The 22,016-nt window shown below is 38.1% G+C and overlaps 2 protein-coding genes across 6 annotated transcripts in view; one reads left to right on the top strand and one right to left on the bottom strand.

Moving 5' to 3' along the window:
* Window positions 1-8,944, top strand: part of LOC121324863 (actin filament-associated protein 1-like) — a 99,962-nt gene extending 91,018 nt beyond the window's left edge. For 3 of the 4 annotated variants that reach the window (XM_041267084.1, XM_041267079.1, XM_041267074.1), the window contains exons 12-18: window positions 2,147-2,264; window positions 2,717-2,974; window positions 3,291-3,402; window positions 3,771-3,935; window positions 4,141-4,331; window positions 4,703-4,867; window positions 7,509-8,944. In XM_041267084.1, coding sequence (XP_041123018.1) covers window positions 2,147-2,264; window positions 2,717-2,974; window positions 3,291-3,402; window positions 3,771-3,935; window positions 4,141-4,331; window positions 4,703-4,867; window positions 7,509-7,535 — 1,036 coding nt within the window. In that variant the 3' untranslated portion in view covers window positions 7,536-8,944. The remainder of the gene's footprint in view (window positions 1-2,146; window positions 2,265-2,716; window positions 2,975-3,290; window positions 3,403-3,770; window positions 3,936-4,140; window positions 4,332-4,702; window positions 4,868-7,508) is intronic. The other variant, XM_041267090.1, reaches the window with a different exon arrangement.
* Window positions 8,945-12,868: 3,924 nt separating this feature from the next.
* LOC121324845 (VPS10 domain-containing receptor SorCS2-like) overlaps window positions 12,869-22,016 on the bottom strand; it is a 281,604-nt gene continuing 272,456 nt past the window's right edge. The window contains exons 24-27 of one of the 2 annotated variants that reach the window (XM_041267061.1): window positions 19,800-19,899; window positions 17,673-17,775; window positions 15,380-15,537; window positions 12,869-15,100 (exon numbers count right to left, since the gene is read on the bottom strand). In XM_041267061.1, coding sequence (XP_041122995.1) covers window positions 15,036-15,100; window positions 15,380-15,537; window positions 17,673-17,775; window positions 19,800-19,899 — 426 coding nt within the window. In that variant the 3' untranslated portion in view covers window positions 12,869-15,035. The remainder of the gene's footprint in view (window positions 15,101-15,379; window positions 15,538-17,672; window positions 17,776-19,799; window positions 19,900-22,016) is intronic. The other variant, XM_041267067.1, reaches the window with a different exon arrangement.

Below are 22,016 nucleotides of genomic sequence, written 5' to 3'. Positions count from 1 at the left end.
TTTTCCATTAAATGCCATTGCAACATATTACGTTTTAATTAAGGAACTAACTGGGAACAAAGTCCTACTATAAAATGGAATGAAAGAGCCAGGGTTGCCTACCCCTGGACTAATGATTTAAACACATTTGTTTTTAAATCTGCTTTTCATTGTACAATGTTGGTGTCTTAATGTGTTAAAACTTTCTATGTTAATAATCCCATGAGCTTTATTTAAAATGAATGGTCTGACTTTTCCGGGAAACCCCCACTTGCGATTCTAATGAACAAGTGGGAAGATAATGAAAACCAAATGCCTTACATGGGGTAACAAGACCACATCATAAGAGTTAATGACAGTGCTGAGTGGCACTGTAAAGTATCAATCAAAAAAGAGGCTGTGGTTCACATTCTGGATACCACATTCAAGGAACTGCAGGACTTTGTAATGGACGAACATCAGAGGTGGTTTGCTAATATAACCCAGACTATCAGTGGATCTGGTTCAATTGGATTGTTAAACAAATATATTAAAGTAATCCACTGCAGAGATATTGGATATGTAATAATAGCTGCTCAAACTAATTATGCCAAATTGTAATCCTTTATATATGAACAGTATTTTTCTGCTTTGTAAAACTTTTTATGAATGTAATGTGTTGTTGTGAAAAACTGTTTTAAACACTTTTCTAAAATATTTTAATGATTATTTTAAGATCCAGTCATTCTGTTTTATCCATTTTTTATTAGTTGCTTTTAGCATGTGGCTAACTTTAGTGATGTGGCCAAATAGACAATGATATTTGAACCCCTGCTTATTTATTCTCTTTTTCTAAGCAACATGCATCCAGTTTAATACTGTAACTGGTAAAGTACAGGGGGAGACAGGTCCATGGATGTGTGAAATCTCTGAATAAATTAGGTGTCTACATTGTCTGGCATTAGTCTACATCGGCAGTAATGTACTTCAAAGGTAAAACTCGTCAGGGAGACCCAGATAAATGAGGTTCAACTGTACTTGATTATCCATCTTAGACAGAAAAGTTGTGGGCTAAGCCACTGCTTTCCACTGAACCCTATTGCAGTTGTCCAGTGAATCACTACATCTTATATACCTCATGGATGATCTAAGGCCAATCACATTTCATCACTACAATTGCATAGAGAGCATTGGTCACTTCAAGATTTTCCTGTGAGCTTTCTTATACCCTGTAGGGATGCATATTCTTAGCAACAGGTGTATAGTGATGGTACTTGCACATACTGTAGATATACAGTGCCTGGTAACTTTGTTTGGATGCGTACCTAATAATAGCTTATACCATGACACGATGTGGCACAGACTTCACAAGGTGTTGGAAGGTGCTGGGACGGCGCTTGTTAATCCATATAGTTATTAATACGTTCATGCAGGTGGTGCACAGAGCTAGGCAGAGGATTATGATAGCGTATGCATCAAAGTGTTCATCCTGAATATGCTTAATTGGATTGAGGTCCTGGGATTATGGTGTTTGTTCGCTCAGAAGAGCTCTCCCAGAGCTCTTAGAAGACTGAGGATATACCAGGAGAACATGCTCCACACCAACGCGATTTTATATCCAATCGGACAGATTAGAATAGAGGCCAGGCAGTGTATGACACTTACATGTTTACATATTTTTGCTTTATAAAACTAGAGATCTATTCCACCATCATACTTTTACATTGAACTTTTTACATTTTGAAACTCTTATTATCACAGTGCTTGGTATATATATAAAAAAAAAAAATTAAAATTGCAAAAGGTTTGTAAAAAGTATAGATTAAGTTGCCAAAATGCTGGGTCAAGAGATTAACAGAATACAAAAACAAAAATGTGTAAACAGTTCTCATCCATTTTTGTTGCAATGAAAATTAGCTGTTCACATGTTCTTGTTTATTTTAACACCTCTTCCCCAGAAAGCATCTATAATGAAACTCAATAACATCAAGCCTGGTGGTCTTGAAACAGATTTACAAAACATAGGAACTCAAAATCCATGTGCCTGGAACGTTAAACCTCTGCACAAATATTTGAACTAAACTGAAAGTACACTGTTTAAAAACGAGCTGTTGCTGATGTTCCAGGATCTTTCTTTCAAGTGTGGTGAAAATAATTTTCTCACACAGTATATTTCTGTCTCATTCAGCTTCACAAACAGGCGTGCTGTGTCTCCTAACCCCTATTTGGATAACCCCACCAATGGCTATTCCTGTCCATCGGGGGTGGCCCTGCATTATGATGGCGTCCCATGTATAAATGGATCGGTAAGGTTTCCTTCTAGTAGACGTGACTTTAAAACTGTTAACAGATGAAGGGGTTCAGTTTCACTGTTCTCTTGCTGCAAAGTCACATTGAGAGTTCCTGTCTCTTTCACATTGGTCACCGTTTCTCTATACAGGCAGCAAACTTATGTTAAATGAGGCCTTTTTTGACCATGACCCAAAAAATAGCTGAAATTTACAACTCTATTGTATGTTGGACCCCTTTAAGCTGAAATGTGAAGGTTTTCTCAATGAACAACATTTTAATCAGAAAAGCCTACATAAGGACGGGTCATCATGCATCCAAACTGAAACAATGTTCCTCAATTACTGTTTAATAACAGGTATTGAACATTGTGCCATTTTTACTAAGAGACAATAACATTTAATCCACTAATCTTGTATGCTCTTCTCAATAACCTGTCGTCCTGCTAATCTCACATGTGCTGCCACAGGAGCCAAATGACAGCATGTATTCGACTCCAGCTAACAACTGGAGGGATGAGGGGCTGTATGAGAACGCCTGCCTTTATGAAAATTCCCCTTCTCCAACGCTTGCTGCCCGCTACTCACCTAAGCCTTCTAGGGTTTCTTCTTCTGAAAGACCACCTGCTAACCATTACAAAACTCCTGGCCCCTCCAAACTTTCCTCTTCTCTGCCTGTCACTAACACCTATGCTGGGGGGCGGGGATTAGCCGGGCCAGCCTCACAGGTGAAGTACCACCGTAACCCCTTCCATGCCATGCTTTTTAGTCGATAACTGTCTACAGCTTCTTCCACTTTCCACTGTGGAATACAAATGAGTTTTAAGTTTAAATAGGTAAAAAAATAAATGTCAATGTTTAAAGTTTAATAACTGGTTATTTTTAAGGTTATTTTGCTATGTTCTGTCAGGGAAACAAACCACTATACTTGCTGGTGTCTTAGTATGTGTGTGTATGTGCATAGTCAGTTTTTTTTTTAAGGCATTAGTTGTATTTGTCTACGGTACATGCATGATAATATAGCAGTGCCATGCCTCTAAACAGCTGAAGGGAAAGAAAATGCAAGTGATCAATGGAGTGGCTCCCAAGCAGAAAGTGGACCTAGCCCAACAAAAGAAGCCGAATGGAAACATTCCGATTAAACGAAATAATTCCAGTAAGTGTCATCATGCGTTTACTATTCATTTCCATGCTTGTACAGTCCTCCAGTTTCCCAGGAAACTGGTGTAGTGTCATGGTTTGCAGCATTCAGGCATTCACATTAGATTCAGTGCAAGTGGCCAACCATTAGCGTGTGGTTAATAAAAAGTCAACTGAAAACAAACCAAGTGGGATGAACAGGACCTGAGTTGGTGGTAGGAAAAGTCATAAACAAAACAAGAAAATAACTTACACTTGGTTACACTTGTATATATATATATATATATATATATATATATATATATATATATATATATATATATATATATATATATATATATACACAGAAGATTTTATGGTAATGTATTTTCCATTTCTTTGAAGATGCAGATCAGTACAAGTATGGTAAAAACCGCGTAGAAGCCGATGCCAAGAGACTGCAGGCCAAGGTAGATGAGCTCCTGAAAAAGAAGCAGGATCTCCGCAATCGGCTGGCCCAGCTGAGGAAGGAGAGAAAGGACCACCGAGCTGCAATGGAAGCCAATACAGGTAAAGTCAATTGCTGTGTAAAAGCACAGTGGTTAATTCCACCCAGTGAGAACAATATACAGATACCCCCTGGAGTGACTTTGTAATTGACCACAATATTTGCGTTGGCCAATATGCATATATTGTATATGTATTTTACATTGCTCCCAAAAAGAAACATCCTTTTTTGTATTAATTTTAAAATGTTCTCCTTTGCGAACTGCAGGCAGGAAATCCCAGACTGTTCTTGCGGACAAGCTGAAGAGACTGGAAAACGAGTGTAAGCAGAAAGAGACAGAGCGTGTCAATCTGGAGTTGGAGTTGACGGAGGTCAAAGAGAGCCTGAAGAAAGCCATGAACGGCGGGGTCACTCTGGGGCTGACCATCGAGCCAAAGTCTGGGACCTCTAGCCCTCAGGTGAGCTGGGAAACAGTTTCATTTTACTTATTCTTAGCACCCAGAAGTAACACTTTTATGCCCACCAATCTAACACAATGACACAAGCAGAAGTTGTTGCTGTCTGGTTTGTCTTACCCCTTGTAAACAAGACCGAATTCTCAATGTGTTCTTTTTCCTGGTGAAAAAAAAAAGGTAATAAATACATAAAACAAATCGCTTCTTTCATCATCGGTTTGAGCCAACAAGCCACGCTGTTCTCATGAAACCATGATAATATTTTACAAAAGCATATTTGGGTGTGTCTGCCGGGTTAGGCTCCGGCTCACTGTGATCCGTAAAAGATGTTAATGATAATGGATGGATGGATATTTGGGTGTTGTGTCTTTCAGTCCCCGGTGTTCCTGCGACGCACTCTTGATAATTCCCCCGCCTCCAGCTGTGACACCAGCGATGCAGAAAACTCCTCGCTTCCTGTGAATAGCGCAGCTATCCTGAAGAAACAGTCCTCACAAAAGACGTCACCAAATTGGGGTCATGTTCTTCGGAAAGCCAAGGTCAGTCCTGCTTCGTTGCCACTAGTTGGCTTACCCAGATATCATTAGGTTTCCTTTCAAGTACGAAATGTAGTCATTACCACTGGGTGTTTATCTCCTAAAGACCTCGAAACCTGAATATTATATACCAAATCTGCATAGCTGATCCTGTGACGCAGTCATGCCCGCCCGCGAGGGTAAAGAAAGGACTGCGCACACAGATCTCTGAGCCATTTTTCCTTTCAAGAGCTGACATGACAGGGGAGCTTGGTATCAGTTAAGTACTTGTTGCTTATGACTGTATAGTGACTGGAGCTGCTACCCCGAGACACCACCGCGGTGTCCTGCAGATCTGTGACTGATTGTTACATTAATGCCCTGAAAGGGAGGAAGCCGTGCTTGAACTGCAGTGAGTAGATGGTTTGAACAGTAGTCAGCATCCAGATGTCCGTGAGGCACTGACACCAATATTCCAGATGGCTCCCGGACGCTGAGGTGGTCGCTTGAGAAACAGGATAACCTTTTGTGGATGACAGCGCTGCAGCATCCAACAGCGGTGCTTTGTGCCCATCAGGCATGCGGGCCTGGTAAAGTCAAAGCTGCCTACGTGCAACTATCAACGCAGCCAGATTCCTACCTATAGTCTGTTCTTTCAGTTTTGATTGACTGAGTTCCCTTTCAAGTGTGTAATGCTATTCTATTACCGATTTGGGGTAGTATACCCAAGTAAGTGCAGGACATGCAGCACTGGCAAACGTGCTCAACGGTGTAGACCGGGAGGCTGCCCTTTGCACTCTGGTCCCAAAGCCCATTTGGTCCACAAAACCCCAAAAAGTGTGGAGAGAACCCACACCTCAGTGTGTGTGCTGTAAGACTGAATAGCTGTCCTTACTACTCTGGTACAAAAACTCAGGGTTTGGGGATTCTATGACATCTAGTGTATATAAACTAGAGAAAAAGTGCATTATAAACCCACACTATGGTATATGTCCCCCCAAGTCTGGAATACTCCCCATTTAAACCAATACTCAGAATGCGTAGAAGCGGTCTTGGCATTCTGCAGGGCTGTAATAACCTCACCCGAGAGCGATCTGGCTTAATTGCAGCCAGTTGAGCCAGACCCACAGGTCCCCAGCATCTGGCTGAGCAAGACGCGATGTGCAGGCAGCTCCCAAGGCTGGCCGTCCAGGACCTGGACCACTGCTGAGAACCAGGCTGTCCTGGGCTAAATCGGGGCTACCAAGACCACCCAAGCCTGTACTTGTCTGATTTTCTCCAGGCACAGCAATAGCAGTGGCTAACTTTGCCTATGGGTATACCTATGTCTAGCGGCTGCCTGCCCTCCAGCAGGGAGAACCAGAGGGAGCAGTGAGTGGATCCATAGGTTGAGAACCACTGCAATAGAATAAAGAGCAATCTATGTCTTTTTTATGTATTGGTACCAGCTTGGAAACAGATGCAATCACCCATGGAACGCGTTCGGTACATGGCCTTAACACTAGCAAGTGTCTCATCTTGAAGTGTGGAAAAGCTGCTGATCAAGACAGGCAGATGGAACTAGGGGCCAACTGTGCGCCCAGTCTCTAGCCTAGCAACAGGGAGACAGACCACTGCTTCACTGGATCAGTCTCCCTAGAACGAAAGAAAGGAGGAAAAGAAAAAAATTACTTTTCTTCCTTAATGTTATATACAAATATTACTCTCGCTTTTGGCGTTAGAGGGAAAGAGAAATAGAAGAAAAGGCTCAGGAGGAGCGCAGAAGCAAGGAGCGAGAGCACGGAGTTGGCCCAGAGGGTGGAACTGGATCCCGGGGATGGGGCAGGAAAACCTGCAGGCTTCCAGCAGTGCACAAGGCCATGATGGGAAGTGACCAGAACCGAGGGCTAAAGGTGCAGAAAACATGCGAAAGTACGATTTATACTAGCAGCGTGAATATTTATCCCAAAGGAGGAAGAGAGAAATAGAAAAAATATGACATGTCCTACAAAACAACTGTTGTGGTCATACTTAGTGGACCTTCTCGGGCATGGCTGAAAAGAAAATGGCACTAATCTCTTCTACTCACAACACTTTATTCCCTTGGGGCAGGGACTCCGTACTTTGACATAGGTATTCAGGTAAATCGGGCTACACAGAGGTATATCCCATTGGTAATGGATAACACTTCATACTTGAAAGGGAGCTACTTAGTACTGTATCTGGCTGGCTTAATTTAAGAACTGAAAACTGTTTACAACATGAAATGGGTTGTCTTTATATCTATAAAGAAGTAAGAAATTAAATATACAGAGTTTAGAACATATGAAGTAACTTTTTAACACAGTGCTTAATTTTACTTTCTTGTAAGATCTGTTTAATTTGTGTTTTGTTTTGGAATTGTTTGTTAGGTTTTACACAGTACATTGAAATGAAAGCTCATAGCCAGTCTGAAATGTCTGTCATGCATTGTTTATTTTCAGTAGACATCCAAGTTTTGCAATTGAAATATGTGTTTGATATTTACCTTGGATAACCTCCAATTCTAACCGTAACTCAGCTGAGTTGTATTTATGTTCAAATGATTACCTGATTGTTTAACTATAAAAGTCTACAATGTTTACTTTTAAATTATAAATTCCTAAGACCATTAACACAATATATTTTCTTTGTTTTGTTTTTTTAGGAATGGGAAATGAAAACTGGCACATAAACAAACAATATTTTCACCTGTACCTTTACATATATATAATTTTTTTTTTTTTTTGTTAATGCAAATGTTTGGAGGTCAGTACTGGTGGATGACAGAAAAGATGGCATATTCATGTCATAGGCTTAAAGAGGAAAAGTATTGTTCTTATTAACTTTATTTTATGGTATCGGTTGTTATTATTGTAAATGGAACTGCATTATACAAGCCTGTTGTGGGATTAGTGTGGGAGACTTAGTCAGAAAAAAGTCCTAGCCATTTCTCATGATTGTTTTTAATGATGCCAAACTTATTTATTAATAATAATAATAATAATAATAATAATAATAATAATAATAATAATAATAATAATAATAATAATAATAATGAATTAATCATCAGTTAGATTGATATCCATTAGAGGAACACAATTTGGTTCAGACATCTGAAAAATAAGTTATTTATTTGTAAATGTTTAAGTAAATATTGAGTTGCCTTTATTATTTATAATGATTTATATTTAATCCTTTTGCAAATCGGGCCACCCAGTAAACATATTATAGTACAGTTTAATAAAGTTATTTTGGTGCCGTATATCACAGAACTGGTTGGTTTGTTACTATATATAGTATATTGTAAAATCTCTAGCCTGGTAATAAAAATGGTGTTATGCATGCATACATTTATATGCTGTTATTTAAAACATAGTGATATGTAAAGGAGTAATACCAGACATGATACATTTGATTCACACATTTCATTAAGTATTGTGCCAGGTATACTGTTCGCTTTAATGCCATGGTTTGTGTTTTGTTTCAGCATTCAGAGACAGGTCTTTGTTTAAGATTTGTTATGTTTCATTTTACAATATTTAAGATTTTGTGTAGTATTATAGATAAGATAAGGAGTGTTATATTTAAATCTTGTTGAAAAAATAATGCAGAAGGTTTAATTTCATAATTAATTGGTTCAGCATACATGTAAATAGTATTTAACTTTTTTTTTTCTTTTTTTTTAAAGTGTTGGGTCACACATTTCTGCAACATTAACACATAGCTTGCACACAGCAGTTGTAAGGTCTGACTGTGAGATTTCCATAGTTTATGTTGAGGAGGTTGTGTAGTCAGTATATTTATTTCACTTTTGGTGAATACCCTGAATAAAATACATATGAGCTAGAGGGTAGCACATACTGTTTTTATGTACAGTGGTTTGCAGAAGTATTCACCCCCTACCAATAATGTCACATTTTGTTGAATTATAAAATAAGGAAGCACAGTTTTTCAAACAAACTTTTTTTCTTCAAAGCTGCAGTGGTTAAACTGAACACTGATATGAGGGGGAGGTTAAATGTTCGCAAAACTTGCAAAGAAAATGTACAAAATGAAATGTACTGGTTGCATAAATATTCAGCCCCTTAAGTCAGTACTTGGTAGAAACACCTTTTGCAGCAATTACTGCTATGAGTCTTTTTGGATAGGTCTCTACTAGCTTTGCACGGTAGGATGGTGACATTTTTGCTGATTCTTCGTGGGAAAATTTGTTGGGGATCGTCGATGGACTGCAGTCTTCAAGTCTCGCCATAAATTTTCGATTGGATTCAAGTCAGCACTTTCACAGGGCCACTCAAGAATATTAATTCTCTTCTTGTTCAACCACTCCAGTGTGGCTTTGGCTTTGTGCTTCAGGTCATTGTCCTGCTGAAATGTGAATTTCCTCCCCAGTTTCAGTCTTGGCTGACTCAAACAGGTTTTCCTCAAGGATTCGCCTGTACTTTGCATCATCCATTCTCCCCTCTATCCTGACAACCTTCCCAGTCCCTGCTGAAGAGAGGCATCCCCATAACATGATGGTGGCACCACCATGCTTGACAGTTGGGATGGTGTTGACTGGGTGATGTGCAGTGTTGGGCTTGAGCCAAACGTAATGCTTGGAAAAGTTACATTTTTGTCTCTCCTGACCACAAAACCTTTTTCCACATGTCTGCAGTATCATCTACATGGTTTTTCACAAACTGCATACGTGCTTTAAGATTAGGCTTTTTGAGTAATGGCTTCTTTCTTGCCACCCATCCATACAGGCCAGCTTTGTGTAGGGACCGGCTTATTATTGATGTGTGAACACTGACTCCTGTCTCAGTTACAGAACTTTGCAGATCTCTCAGGGTCGTTGTTGGCTTCAGTGACATCCAAACCAGTTTCCTGCTTGCCCGGCTGCTCAGTTTGGGAGGGTGACCTGATCTGGGTAGTGTATGGGTGGTATGATGCATCTTCCACTTCTTAGTGATGGACTTCACTGTGCTGAGAGGGATAATCAGCACCTTTTAAAGTTTCTTGTACGCTTCTCCTGCTCTGTGCCCCTCTACCACTTTATCCCTGGCTTGTTTCGAAAGCTCCTTAATCTTTATGGTAACTTTGTTGAATCACTGTGTGAGTAGCAGCTAGAAAGTCTTTATATACCTGAGGGAAATTATCTACAAGTTAAACCACTTTGAGTACACACAGGCTGAAACAATTTCACTAATTCTGTGACCTGAGCTGATATAGGGCTGATATAGGGCTGCAGTAGCAAAGGGGTTGAATACTTATGCAATTGAGATTAATCTGTTTTTCTCTATAAATCTTACTTATTTATATTCTCTATGCATTTTTTAACTTTATCAATGTGGACTAGTTTGTGTAGATTCTACATGTAAAGTCTAATTTTGAAAACATCAAGGAGTACGCTCAGGTGCCAACAAAATGTGAAAACTTTGGGGTGAATACTTCTGCAAACCACTGTATCTATGTAAAGAACAAGAACAGTAATGTGTTGAATACTGGATGCCAGGAGATACTCAATTTACCTGTCAATTGTGGACTTTTTTTTTTCTTTTGGCATATCACTATCCATTTCTATAAGTCTAACCAACTGTATTTCAACTGTAAACAAAACAAAAGACTACTTTTGCTATAATTTTAAAACCTAAAAAAAATCATAACAGACTGATTAGAACAAATGTGAAACCAATGTAAATATTTTTTTTTTGTTGTTTTTGCACTTTGTTTTCACTTTTCTAATATCATGTATTATTCTTAAAGACAGACACCAACTTGGTGACAAATGTATATAATAAAGAATACATCTGCCAGAAAGGATTGGAATTGGTTTCTGTTATCTCAGAAACAAGAGGAAGTGAAGCCTGGTTTCTGAATATTATACAAAAGAGAATTGTGTTGGTGTTTATACACCACCTACTGGCTGCATTAAAACAATTAAAAAATAAATTAACTTAAAATTAGATATTTACTCTTTTACAAACAACAAAGTTTTTAATGACATAGTGAAATATCAACTCCAAAAGCCCACAAAAAAAAAAACGAACCAGTTTGGAACCGGTTTTATTTACCACAATCTGAAGTGCATTTTGTAAAAACAAAGGCACACCTTTGGATGCAACAGCGTACACAGGTATGTATACAGCAGTATGTGTCTACTACACCACAGCTTTTTTTATGAATGTTAATTCTGCAATGAGCAGTTCAAATCATTAAAACAAAAGCTATACAGTTAACAAATTTAATGAAGTGTTTAACCATTATGGGCACTTGGTTTTGTGCACAACATTTCGCCTAAACGCTCTGGTTTTGTGCACAGAAATTTCGCAGAGTATCCAAACATTTATTGAAAACATTACGAATAAACTGTGCAGTCAATTCACACACTTTGTATAAACTAATTAAAACAAAAAAAATAAAGTGGGGGGTTGTTTCTATTTCATCCCCCAAAAAGATTTACAAACATGACATCACTAGAAACTAGCAAGCCAACATCAGCATATGTACAAATAATGATTTACCACAATGTACCAAGTGCAGTGGATGTATTGGTCACACTACTGGAAGTGGCAAAATGAATTGTGTGCTCAAACAGATTTTATAACCTCTTTTGACTTGTGAACAGGGGAGTAGGACTGAGCGAAGGAATTGTTTATATATATATATATATATATATATATATATATATATATATATATATATATATATATATATATATATTTCAATAAAATTCACTAGATTTGATTGAAAAATGACAAACTCTGTTTTAGCGCAGGTACAGTGACTTTTTATTGTGCTGATTAACAACTGACATAAAGATGCTGCAAAATGATCTGTTGATCTTTTGCAGGTGTTGTGACTCTTGGTCTCCCAGTTTGTGGCCTGTCATTGACAGAGTGTTTCTGGTTATACCGTCTCGCCAGGTTTGACATTACTGGCTGTGAGCAACCAAGCAGTGAGTCACAGTACGCTGCCCTCGTCCACTCTCCAACATGCTGATTGCATGAAGGCGCTACTCTCGTGACAGAAGTGGCATATTGTTTTTTTCTGTGATTTTCTTTTATTGCTTTTATTCAAGGTGGCAATTGAACAGCTGAAATCACTCCATATCCAGTGTCCAATCAACTGTCTCACCAATTAAGTGATTAAGTGCATATGCTTCAATCATAGTCACTTAAGTGTGTCATGGTCGAGGATGATTGAGTGATCAAAAAGAAACCAAAAACATTTTGTCAATGTCCATCATTTATATACCTTATTTTTTGTTTTAAATAAATGTGTTATAATAGTGGTAAGAGTTTGATGTTTGATATTATATATCAATGCTACTTCAAATACCCTGCTGTCATGGAGGCTGTTTAACTCGTTAGCTTGGTAATTCTTCACACATCAGATGTTTGCTTACACATGCTAGCAAATTGGACAGCACACTCAGCTGCTTTCCCTTTTCACTACAATTCAGCATCTAGAAGACAAGCAAAACACAACCCATTAACCCCTTGCAGGACAATAACTTTCACAGATAGAATTATCAGATGTGAAACCCTTATAAACATGTATTGTGGTATAGCACGATGCAAGCAAAGGAAAGTGTAGTAAAAGCACGGCTTCACACAGATAAATGTGGTAATATCTTGGTAATGTGATAATATGTGAGAATGTTCCTTAGTAGACAGTGGGTTAATCTGTAATTATTTACATTGTGAATATGTTGTATTTTTTTTTTAATTTACAAAGCAAATTAAAGGGAACCTCGCCAGTTTTAATTGCCTAATATAGGCTCTATTGGAATATTTAACACCCTTTGTGAGATATACAATAGCATTTGTAAACTGCATACTTTGCTAATTTTTTCACAATGTACTGCATCCAATAGCTGCCCTTAAAGAGTAAGTAGTGGGGATTCCAATCAATACAGTGTCATACGTCCCCACGTGTTGCTACAACTGTTTAAATACGTTCCTGTCATTTTTTACACTTAGAACTTTAAAGTCCTTTTCAAAGCTCTTTTAAAAATGTCTGCTCTAGTGCACTGGGGTTTGAGATCTGTCCTCTGTCTAAATCACTACAGGAAGAGTGATTTAAAAGTGCTCTGGCTTTTCTGTTCCATACCACACCATGGATTATTATTGCTGTCTTACTTGTTTGACACTGTGGGCAATAAGCCTTAAACTACCAGTGCACTAGAGCGTACATTTTGAAAGAGCTTTGAAACAGACTATGGTTATAAGTGTAAAATGTTGGAAGGGTGTTAACAATGAAAATAAAAGTTACAGGTATGTTATTTAAACAGTTCTAACAACACATGGCACGTGTAACATTTTTCAGAACCATGCCACTCGCTCTTTAAAATACAGCATTATATGACCATACATCATTAACAACAATTTAAGAAAACGTACAATTTAATTATCAATCCTACTTTGATAGGTACAGCAATGACAAAATCAATCTGAATGAGTAAAACAGCAACCTGGCAGTCAAATTAACACAACTGAATAACCAGTACCACTACGTGATGAATAAGATGATTCTTTGTTTTTCATTTTAGGCATATGCTTATTAATTTGGCCTGAATTCATTAAAAAAAAAATGTAGTGCCTTTTTAACAAGCCTCAATAAACAATAACATGGCTATAAATGTGAAGCAATCAGTGCTTTTTGCACTCAAGAGGCTGATCAATCAACACCCACTGATTTAACATCACTAGGGTTTTTCTATAAATAAGACGTAAGCCTGTGCAGGTGTAATGGTAGATGTTCACTGCTGTGTTATTTACAGGGTGTGTTTTTCATGAAAGAGAGCTTGTAACCAATGCCTAGAAAACAAAACAAAAGTGAAGCAAACTATTACTTATTTAAGAAAATACATACATGAAACCGCGGAGATCACGAGTGCGTGTTCTCACGTTCTGTAAAAGCTCTTTGTGACATATGCTTTGGTGGCATGCATCGGGCCTTCAAAAATGACAAAGGGATATGTCTCGCAGCAGTGTTAAGTTTTAATTGTATGAGTTTAAAAGGCAGTAACAGTCTCCTCAGCCCCAACGTGTGTACAGAATGCTGAGTACCATATTCCTGACGGGAGTTCCTCATTCTATTGTTAGATGTAATAAAGAAGAGTTGACTTTTTATCTTCTTAAGAGTGTGAAAAAAACATAAGGCAGAGAGTTTCTGTGATTCTGTATGGTGAGTCTTCTCATTGTTCAAAGGCGACCAGAGGAGGGAGATTAGGCTTAGTATGATGCATCATTGAGTATTATTCTTCAAAGGTGCCACTCAGTACCATTTTGCCTGTGGTCCAACCTTAACAATGACTATTTATACAGGATGGTAAAAGCAACTCGTTACATGTTGTATAATACTCATTGTTAAGCTTAAAAAAACAGGAGAAGAATGTCTGAGGCACAGACACATAAGCCGATTACATATCTTGTAGGGTTAGCAGCAGAACCCATATAATATAGTATTAGTCACGCATATCTTATCAAGACTATTAAAGATAATTGTAAATTCTGTTAGAATTTCAAACCTCATACATTCAGCCCAATGTTTTAAGAATCCCTTTTGACCTTTGATAATACCTAGTAAGACAATATGTTAGATCCACAAAACATCTTGCTGTGTCGGGCTGAGGTGCAGGGATTCGACACACTAAATGCATGCTGATTTAGTGCATAGAGTCACAGCACAGGATGCGAGCAGAGCCTTCTTAAATGAACATGGGTCTACACATACTGACCCAATAGATATTGTAAGACCATAACTCAAAATACTGCTACCTGCACAAGAACACAATTAAAAATAGGCAGCTGTTTGACCACTGTGCTGCCAAATAGTCAAATAGTGTGCATTTAATGATACACAAACTCTAATGAAAGCTACAGTGAACTTGAAAGTAGACATGGTATGAAATGTTAGCACCATGTCCTTTTTCAAAACACAGTATAGTGGTTATTCTTTTGTTCTTGAATGGTTACAGGTAGAGTCCTTTGAGAAACAATGAGACCCACGTAATGAAATCCAGTAGGAGTCAGCCTGTTCTCCCCCTCCTCAGAATATGTTACAGAAACACCTTTTTTTCCTTGAAAATGACTGGTTGCTGTAGTATCAACTGAGAATCTCCTGCTTTCCCTCCTGCTAGTGTCCCAGTACTGAACCATAAAATATACAGACACGCCTCTGCAGTTTATTGATGCTGTAAACATCAGCTGGTCAAGTAGCTGTGCAGTTCTCTGGAGTTTATGCTCAGAACTACCCCCGAGTGATTACCTGCAAAAAAAAAGAAAGGTTTCGTAAGTGTTTGTAATTCAAATGTAATAAAACATACATTCCTAATGTATTTCATATTTATAAAACCTTAACCTTAATTAGAAACAGGCATGAGTAGAGTATGACACCTTTACTGGCAAGTTATTATAATACTGTGTGACAGACTTCGCAATATAGAGTAAAACAAATATCAATGTATATAGAAGTAAAACAAGAATCAGAAAGAAAAACAATAAATATGAAAGAATAAAAATTCTAATAAATGGAAATTGTGGCTACCTCCAGCGTTACCTAATGTTTGGGAATCGAGATCGTCATCAATAAACTCCTCCCCTTGGATGATGTTCTGGGTGTCCTCGCTGTGATTGACAGGACTGGTCATTTCCTGTTCTTTTACATTGTGCATTTGTGCGTAGACGTTTCTACCAGGGAGTTTTCTGAAGGAACACATAAAATTCACAATTTCTGTCAACGTGTCCCAACAATATTTAAGTTTAATTTCATGATTACACACACACACACACACACACACACATATATATATATATATATATATATATATATATATATATATATATATATATATATATATATATATATATAAATCTCATAACACTCTCCAAGTTAAAGGAAAAAAAAACTGAAATTAACAAAATTTCTTGTTTGTAATTTTTTTTTTTTTTTAAAAGGTGGAACATTCATTCTTGTGGCTAACATTATACCTTGCCAGTAAGCACTAAAACCTAACTTAAGGGCTTTTCTTCCTGGAAGGTAAGTCACAATAAGGAAGGTTACATTGTGATTCGAAACCAGTAAACATTGCCATTAAAGTAAACATTAATGTAAATTTAAATCTTTGCATAACATATTTACCTCCCTTTTCAATGTTTGGGTTTTCTTTCCTTTTTATTTTTTTTTTAAAGTTAGACATTCTGGGGTCTGCTAATAAAGGGCCTGCCGAAATGAGAAAACAGGAGTACGTGATCGGATTTCATCCCTAGCCACCTATTTAACAGCAGACCTATTTTATTACTACACTTGCTCTTATACAGTTTGACATACCCATGATTAACACTGCCTATTGAAAAAAAATGTAGCTTTATATGAAGGAACATGTTTAATATAAATATATATACTCACACAAGAACGTATTCTCTGGCATAATCGTTAATTGTTATTACTAGAATTACAATAATATTCAAACGTCCTCCTACAGTGCTTTTTGTTTATTTATTTATTTATTAATACATTTTTTTGGTCCTGCAGTTGGAAATCTTATGTGTGTGTTTACCAGCGTTGCCAAACAAAATGAAAATACAAAGTATTTATTTAAAAAAATCTCTTTTTTTTTTTTTTTCTAAATTATGACATGTCCTGAATTTTTGGTGGATGTGATAGGAGCATCATAATCAGGTTTTGCAAGCTGCCCGTGACTGGCAGCTGCAGACTTGGGTTTCGGTAGTACTGTCAATGGATTCCATTTTTCTTTTTGCAGCTGCCGACACCACCCAGGGAACAGTAATAAAGCTAATGATGTCATCAAAAAGAGTTGAACGACTGTATACCCATTCATAAAGTGCTTTGCGACAGTCACTTGTATTCTCAGATCATTTTATGAATAGCAATATCAACGACTTTCATTAGATTTAAACGAAATTCGTTTTATTACGGCAGTTGGCAGGGCAGGTACCTTTATGAATTGGGCCCTCTACCTCTATGAGCTTCCTAACTGGAAGATGAAGGTTTTGAGGTTTCTAATGCACTTTATGTGATGCCTACTAAAATCTAAATGAGTTTGATTCTCTAAGTGCTTCTGACACTATAAGGACCCAACATCCTTGTGAGACAGAATGACTCTTGTTATAAATCTCCCAACCTGTGAGGGCTCTGTGTAAAGGGACCAGAGTGCCCTGGACTGGATGGCCAGACAATTAATTCCCAGGAATAGATGGAAGTTGGCCAGAAAGGGGGCGGTGCTACGGTACACTAAATCATCGTCCAGGAAAGGAAATGATGTGGCAGCCGTGGACTGGAGTAGCGATTGCAATCGTTAACCAAGGGGTCTATAAGGGGACGTAGCGAGGTCATCTGTTCCTTTGTTATGGTTAAAGCTAAACCAGAAGGAGACCTGTATTGTAATCACAAGTGTTTTGTTTGTTTTGTCGTGTCTGAAAACTGGTTGTTTGCTTGCTCCAAACCCAGACAACACTGCACTTGTGTCATGATTAAACTGTATTTGCACCACAAGCACTATAGCACTCACTGTGGACTTGTGATCGTGTTTGTGTTAACTGTGGGTGTTTAAATACTGGGACTATTACTTCAGGGCTATTACTTACTTGTCTGTCATTGTCTTGAGCACTGCATCACCTCTACACCTGCACACTGCAAACACTTTGCCACAATACTGTACACACCATTGGGGATAATGGCTGGTCTCTAGGTTTAGAGACCAACATGCAGTCTGCTTCACTCACATAGTGACAGACAGATATTTCCTGGGGATTCATGTTGTGTTATTTACAACACAACATGAATCCCCAGGAATGACAGTTTTATGACCCATACATACCTTTTGAATTTGTAGAGAATGAACGATCCTACTGCAACCAAGCAGACTACAAAGATCACTGCCACAGCCCAGAATCCACCACCTACACCGCTCCGCTGAGACTCTGAAACAATACAGTATATTAGGACCAGCTGGCAAAACAGATATACATGTTTCAAAGTACCCTTTAAAATGATAGAGCTATTCAGCAATAGAGTTTTAAAGAAACTATACAATAAATCACCATGATTTCAAAGCAAAGGATTTGTGTACCCTTGTAAATCAACTATGAGAACGCATGGGATAAAGTACCAGGGTTATATTGTGTATTTGAATTAGGTTTGAGTAGATCATGTTACACTGCTACTGCTAGCTTCTTTTTCATTCCTGTGACGCAGAAACAGATGTGGGTGAACAGAAAGGGATACACTATATTCTGTATTGACTGTTGTCATTTAATAGGTATTTGTATGTCCTTATTTGTATAATAAATAATGTTGTGTGCTAGTGTAAAGGATTCTGCCCATACAAACGAGAAAAGGTCCTCGTATTTTATGAGACTCAGTAATGGGTTTTATTAGAGACAATCCCATAGCATCTAATTTCAATAAATCATTTTTCAGTAAAATTAAAGAGCTGGAAACCAAAATGGCTCTTCTGGAGCATACTTTACAGAGTTCTTTTTCAGAAACCATTGTGCTCGAATTGGATGCCACGAGCAAGGACCTCAATCTTTTACTTAGACGACGTGTTGAGTTCCTTATGCACAGGGCTAGACAGAACTATTATTTTAATGGCAGTAGAGCGAGTCACCTCTTAGCCTTAAAACTTTGCAGCAATGAACGGTTTTCAGATATATCACCTATGAAGCCTGTACAAGGAGATATCGTATCTGACCCACTCCTAATAAATACTGAATTTCAGTCATTTTATTCCAAATTATACAGTTCTGATATTCCATACTGTAGGAACAATTGTGAAAGGTTTCTTTAGAACCTTAAGTTACCATGCCTTTCCGGTGATGAATCTGAGGGATGCTTTACAGGAAATGAGTAAAAATAAATCTCCCAGCTTTGATGGCATACCCCCTGAGTTTTTTCTCACTTTCTGGAATCAACTGGGACCCCTTCTACTGGGGATGGTGCCAGTTGCTATAGAGAGGGGTTCTTTCCACAGAGATGCTAACACTGCCATTACATCATTAAAAATGGTTTTATTAAGACCCGGTTGGCAGCAGATAATGTTAGTTGTCTCGTGCATATTATACATTCAACCATGGATATTGAGGCCCCATGAGCTGTCCTCTCGTTAGATGCTTTGAAGGCTTTTGACCATCTTGAATGGGATTAAATCTGATCAGTATTAGATCACATGGGACATCGATAAGATATCAATGATAAAAATTGTAATCAGCGATGGTTCTTTCTGACACTAAATATTCTTCACAGTTTGATATTTCTAGAGGTGCTCATCAGGGCTGACCTCTTTGACCTTTTTGATGAGTTTAGTGCACTATCGGGATATAAAATGAATTGGTCAAAATCTGCACTGATGCCTTTGAATGCTGCAATGGCAGATATAGCGCTGCCCACAGACATACAGGTTGTAAAACACTTCAAATATTCTTTTGTTATATTCTGATGTATTGTGTATATATTATTTCTCAAATAAAAATTTGACCACCAAAGAAAACCTTTATTACCCATAAAACATCAGAAAACACAGTCAAACAACTTATCCACCACTCTATATTCCTGTTTTACTGCCGCAATTGAATTCCACTGAACAGTTTTGAAATCCAACAGTTGTACATGTGTGCACTCACACATAGTAAATAAATCACTGCCTGTCAAGTTGCCGTATTCCCTGCACTGGTCAATGTGTCACAACTGCTGCTCAGTCACATTGACAGAAAGGCACCATGCTCCAGTAAAACTTCAGAAGCTAACCAGCACAATGGGTGTTACTGTAAGCAAATGCCTGCATTAATGTGGCTGCAGAATGAAAATAGGTTGGCAAGTTACATCAGTAAGCTACAGAGTTCAGTGATTAGTTTGGTGCTGTAGTCAGCATATTGCCCCTAAGGCACTGTGCTAAATAAATGCCATTAATAAAATGCATAAATAAATTCTACTATGAATCAAGTACCTGAATCAGAATCCGCCAGGTTTACCAGCACAACCAGGCCCCCTCTCACTATGAAGCTCACATTGTTCCCGTTAAGAGCCTGCTTTATGGCAGGTATCCTCTGAAAAAAAAGAAGAGTTACTCATTCAGCAATAGATTGAGGGGCTCATCAGCAAAAGAAGGGACTCCTTAGTGCTTTAATATATATTCACACAATGGTCGGGTTTCCATGCAGCTTAGAAAGTTGCCACTCTCTCACCAGTCATCATTTATGTGGCACAGCACGCACATACCACGCACATTCCACACGTTACAGGAAGTTAGTCCATGAGTCAGGACCACAAAATTTGGCCATCGCTACCATTCAGGGGGACGATGGCTCACTATAACTTTTTACAAGGTCTGGACCCCAAAAGATGGAAAATAGGTGATAGCAGTGCATAACTCTTTGCCAAATCTGTTTTATCACCACATTTTCAACTATACCCCCTAATTTGCCAGCAGCTATATTTCTACAATTGTGAAGCAGGGTTTTTATATCAATCTCTCATAAAATCTTTACTGGTAAAGTTAGGGCATTGAAATGAACAGCTAAGATAGTCAAGTACTTGCATTTACCAATGCAACAAACAGCATTTATTTATTTTCACTGGTTTTCCATTGGCAACCTTTCTATTTTACAGTACCGGTACCTTAAATTAAATTTCCGAAACAGTTGTTTTTACTAAAAACTAAGCTAAAAGTTAACCTAAATATCTTAACTTCTTAATACAATGGTTGTAGTGCACTTGTATACTGAATAATGTATCATGGTCAATTTAAGACCTTTTCTAAATATTCTAGCTGCTGTATTAACCCCTTCTGTGTTGCAAACATATGTCATATAGTTACACAGTTTAAGAGCTGGATTGCCATTTTTCACTCAGGGTCACTCATTGAGGAGTTGTTACATACTATATGGCTTTAATTTCATTATATTACACGATTAAAATATATTTCATGCGACTTTCTTTTTAGATGTAATTTACAGCCTATTTGTACACAATTGGTGGCTTTCTTACCTATGCGTAACTTTTGTTTTCTTTTCAATGCAGAATGATAATAAAACATTTCCTTTGATCAGTAGGTATTTTATCGACCTGTGTTTCATGATATTAGCTTTGAGTTAACAGCTCGTATTTTTATACGCCCTATTTTGTTGAATTGGATCTTACCTGTACAACAATTGATGTAGTACCTCTCTGTGTGCTGATTGTCCAGCTTTACGCAGCAGAAATGTAGGTTTTTGACCTTTGGAAATTGCCTCAAGGGCGTATTTTGAACGGAAATCTGTTTTTGTATTTGTATCAGGTTCTTTATTTCGACAAGAAGCAGGCATTTTGCTCATTTCTGGAAGAAGTGAACGTCCTGGTAGAAGACCTGTGTCAGCCTTGAGAGCCTGCTGCAGAGTCACTCTTTTGCAGAGGTACAATACCTTTGGAATAGATTCTTGGAGCACCTTCGTCATGATAGTGGAGATCTGTCAGCATTTTGGATGTAATATGTGGACATGGTTGAAGACATCGTGCTGCCCGAGAAGGCAACTGGCAGTTATACCTCATTGCCATAAAATCTATGATCCCCTGATGTTTTGCTATGACAAAGTAAACTATGCTAGATATTTTCCCACCTACTATGCCCAGATGACAATGCTTCCAGTGGGACACTCTGAGTTGCATCAGAGCTTCATGGATGGATACTTTTCTGTTCAGATCTCTGGCAACAATTCATTTTGATGCATTCCTGTTGACCAAACCGCTGAGGTCACAGCAAATAAAGACACACACAGACTCCAGGTGGTACAGCAAGGTTCAGCCTTAAACCAAGTGCTGCGAAGAGATATTACATCACAGCTGAATACAAAAATGCCTTCCTGGGTCAGATGTGAGATATAATGTAGAACAACAAATCAGTTCTGCATCATGCAGAGCTACACAAATCAAGAATTGAAAAAGAAGATGCAGTGTCAGCAGTGGTGAGTCTACTACAAATCTGGATAAACCCCTTTGCTGTGAAACAGGTTCTCATTATTATCTCCACAGCAAAAGCTTCTCAGAAAATAGCCCCTGACCTGATGAAGGCATATGAAATAGGATATCAAAGTTGATTTAGCCACATGCTTGCAGAAGAATTTAGCACCAGCTGAAGAAATGCCAGACAAGTCTACCGCTGTTGATGGAATGAATCTTGTCTAAAGGG

This window comes from Polyodon spathula, chromosome 1, assembly GCF_017654505.1.
Source record: "Polyodon spathula isolate WHYD16114869_AA chromosome 1, ASM1765450v1, whole genome shotgun sequence".
Classification (NCBI taxonomy): Eukaryota; Metazoa; Chordata; class Actinopteri; order Acipenseriformes; family Polyodontidae; genus Polyodon; species Polyodon spathula.
The sequence above is the reverse complement of the archived record's forward strand: the minus strand, read 5'-3'. Positions and strand labels throughout refer to the sequence as shown.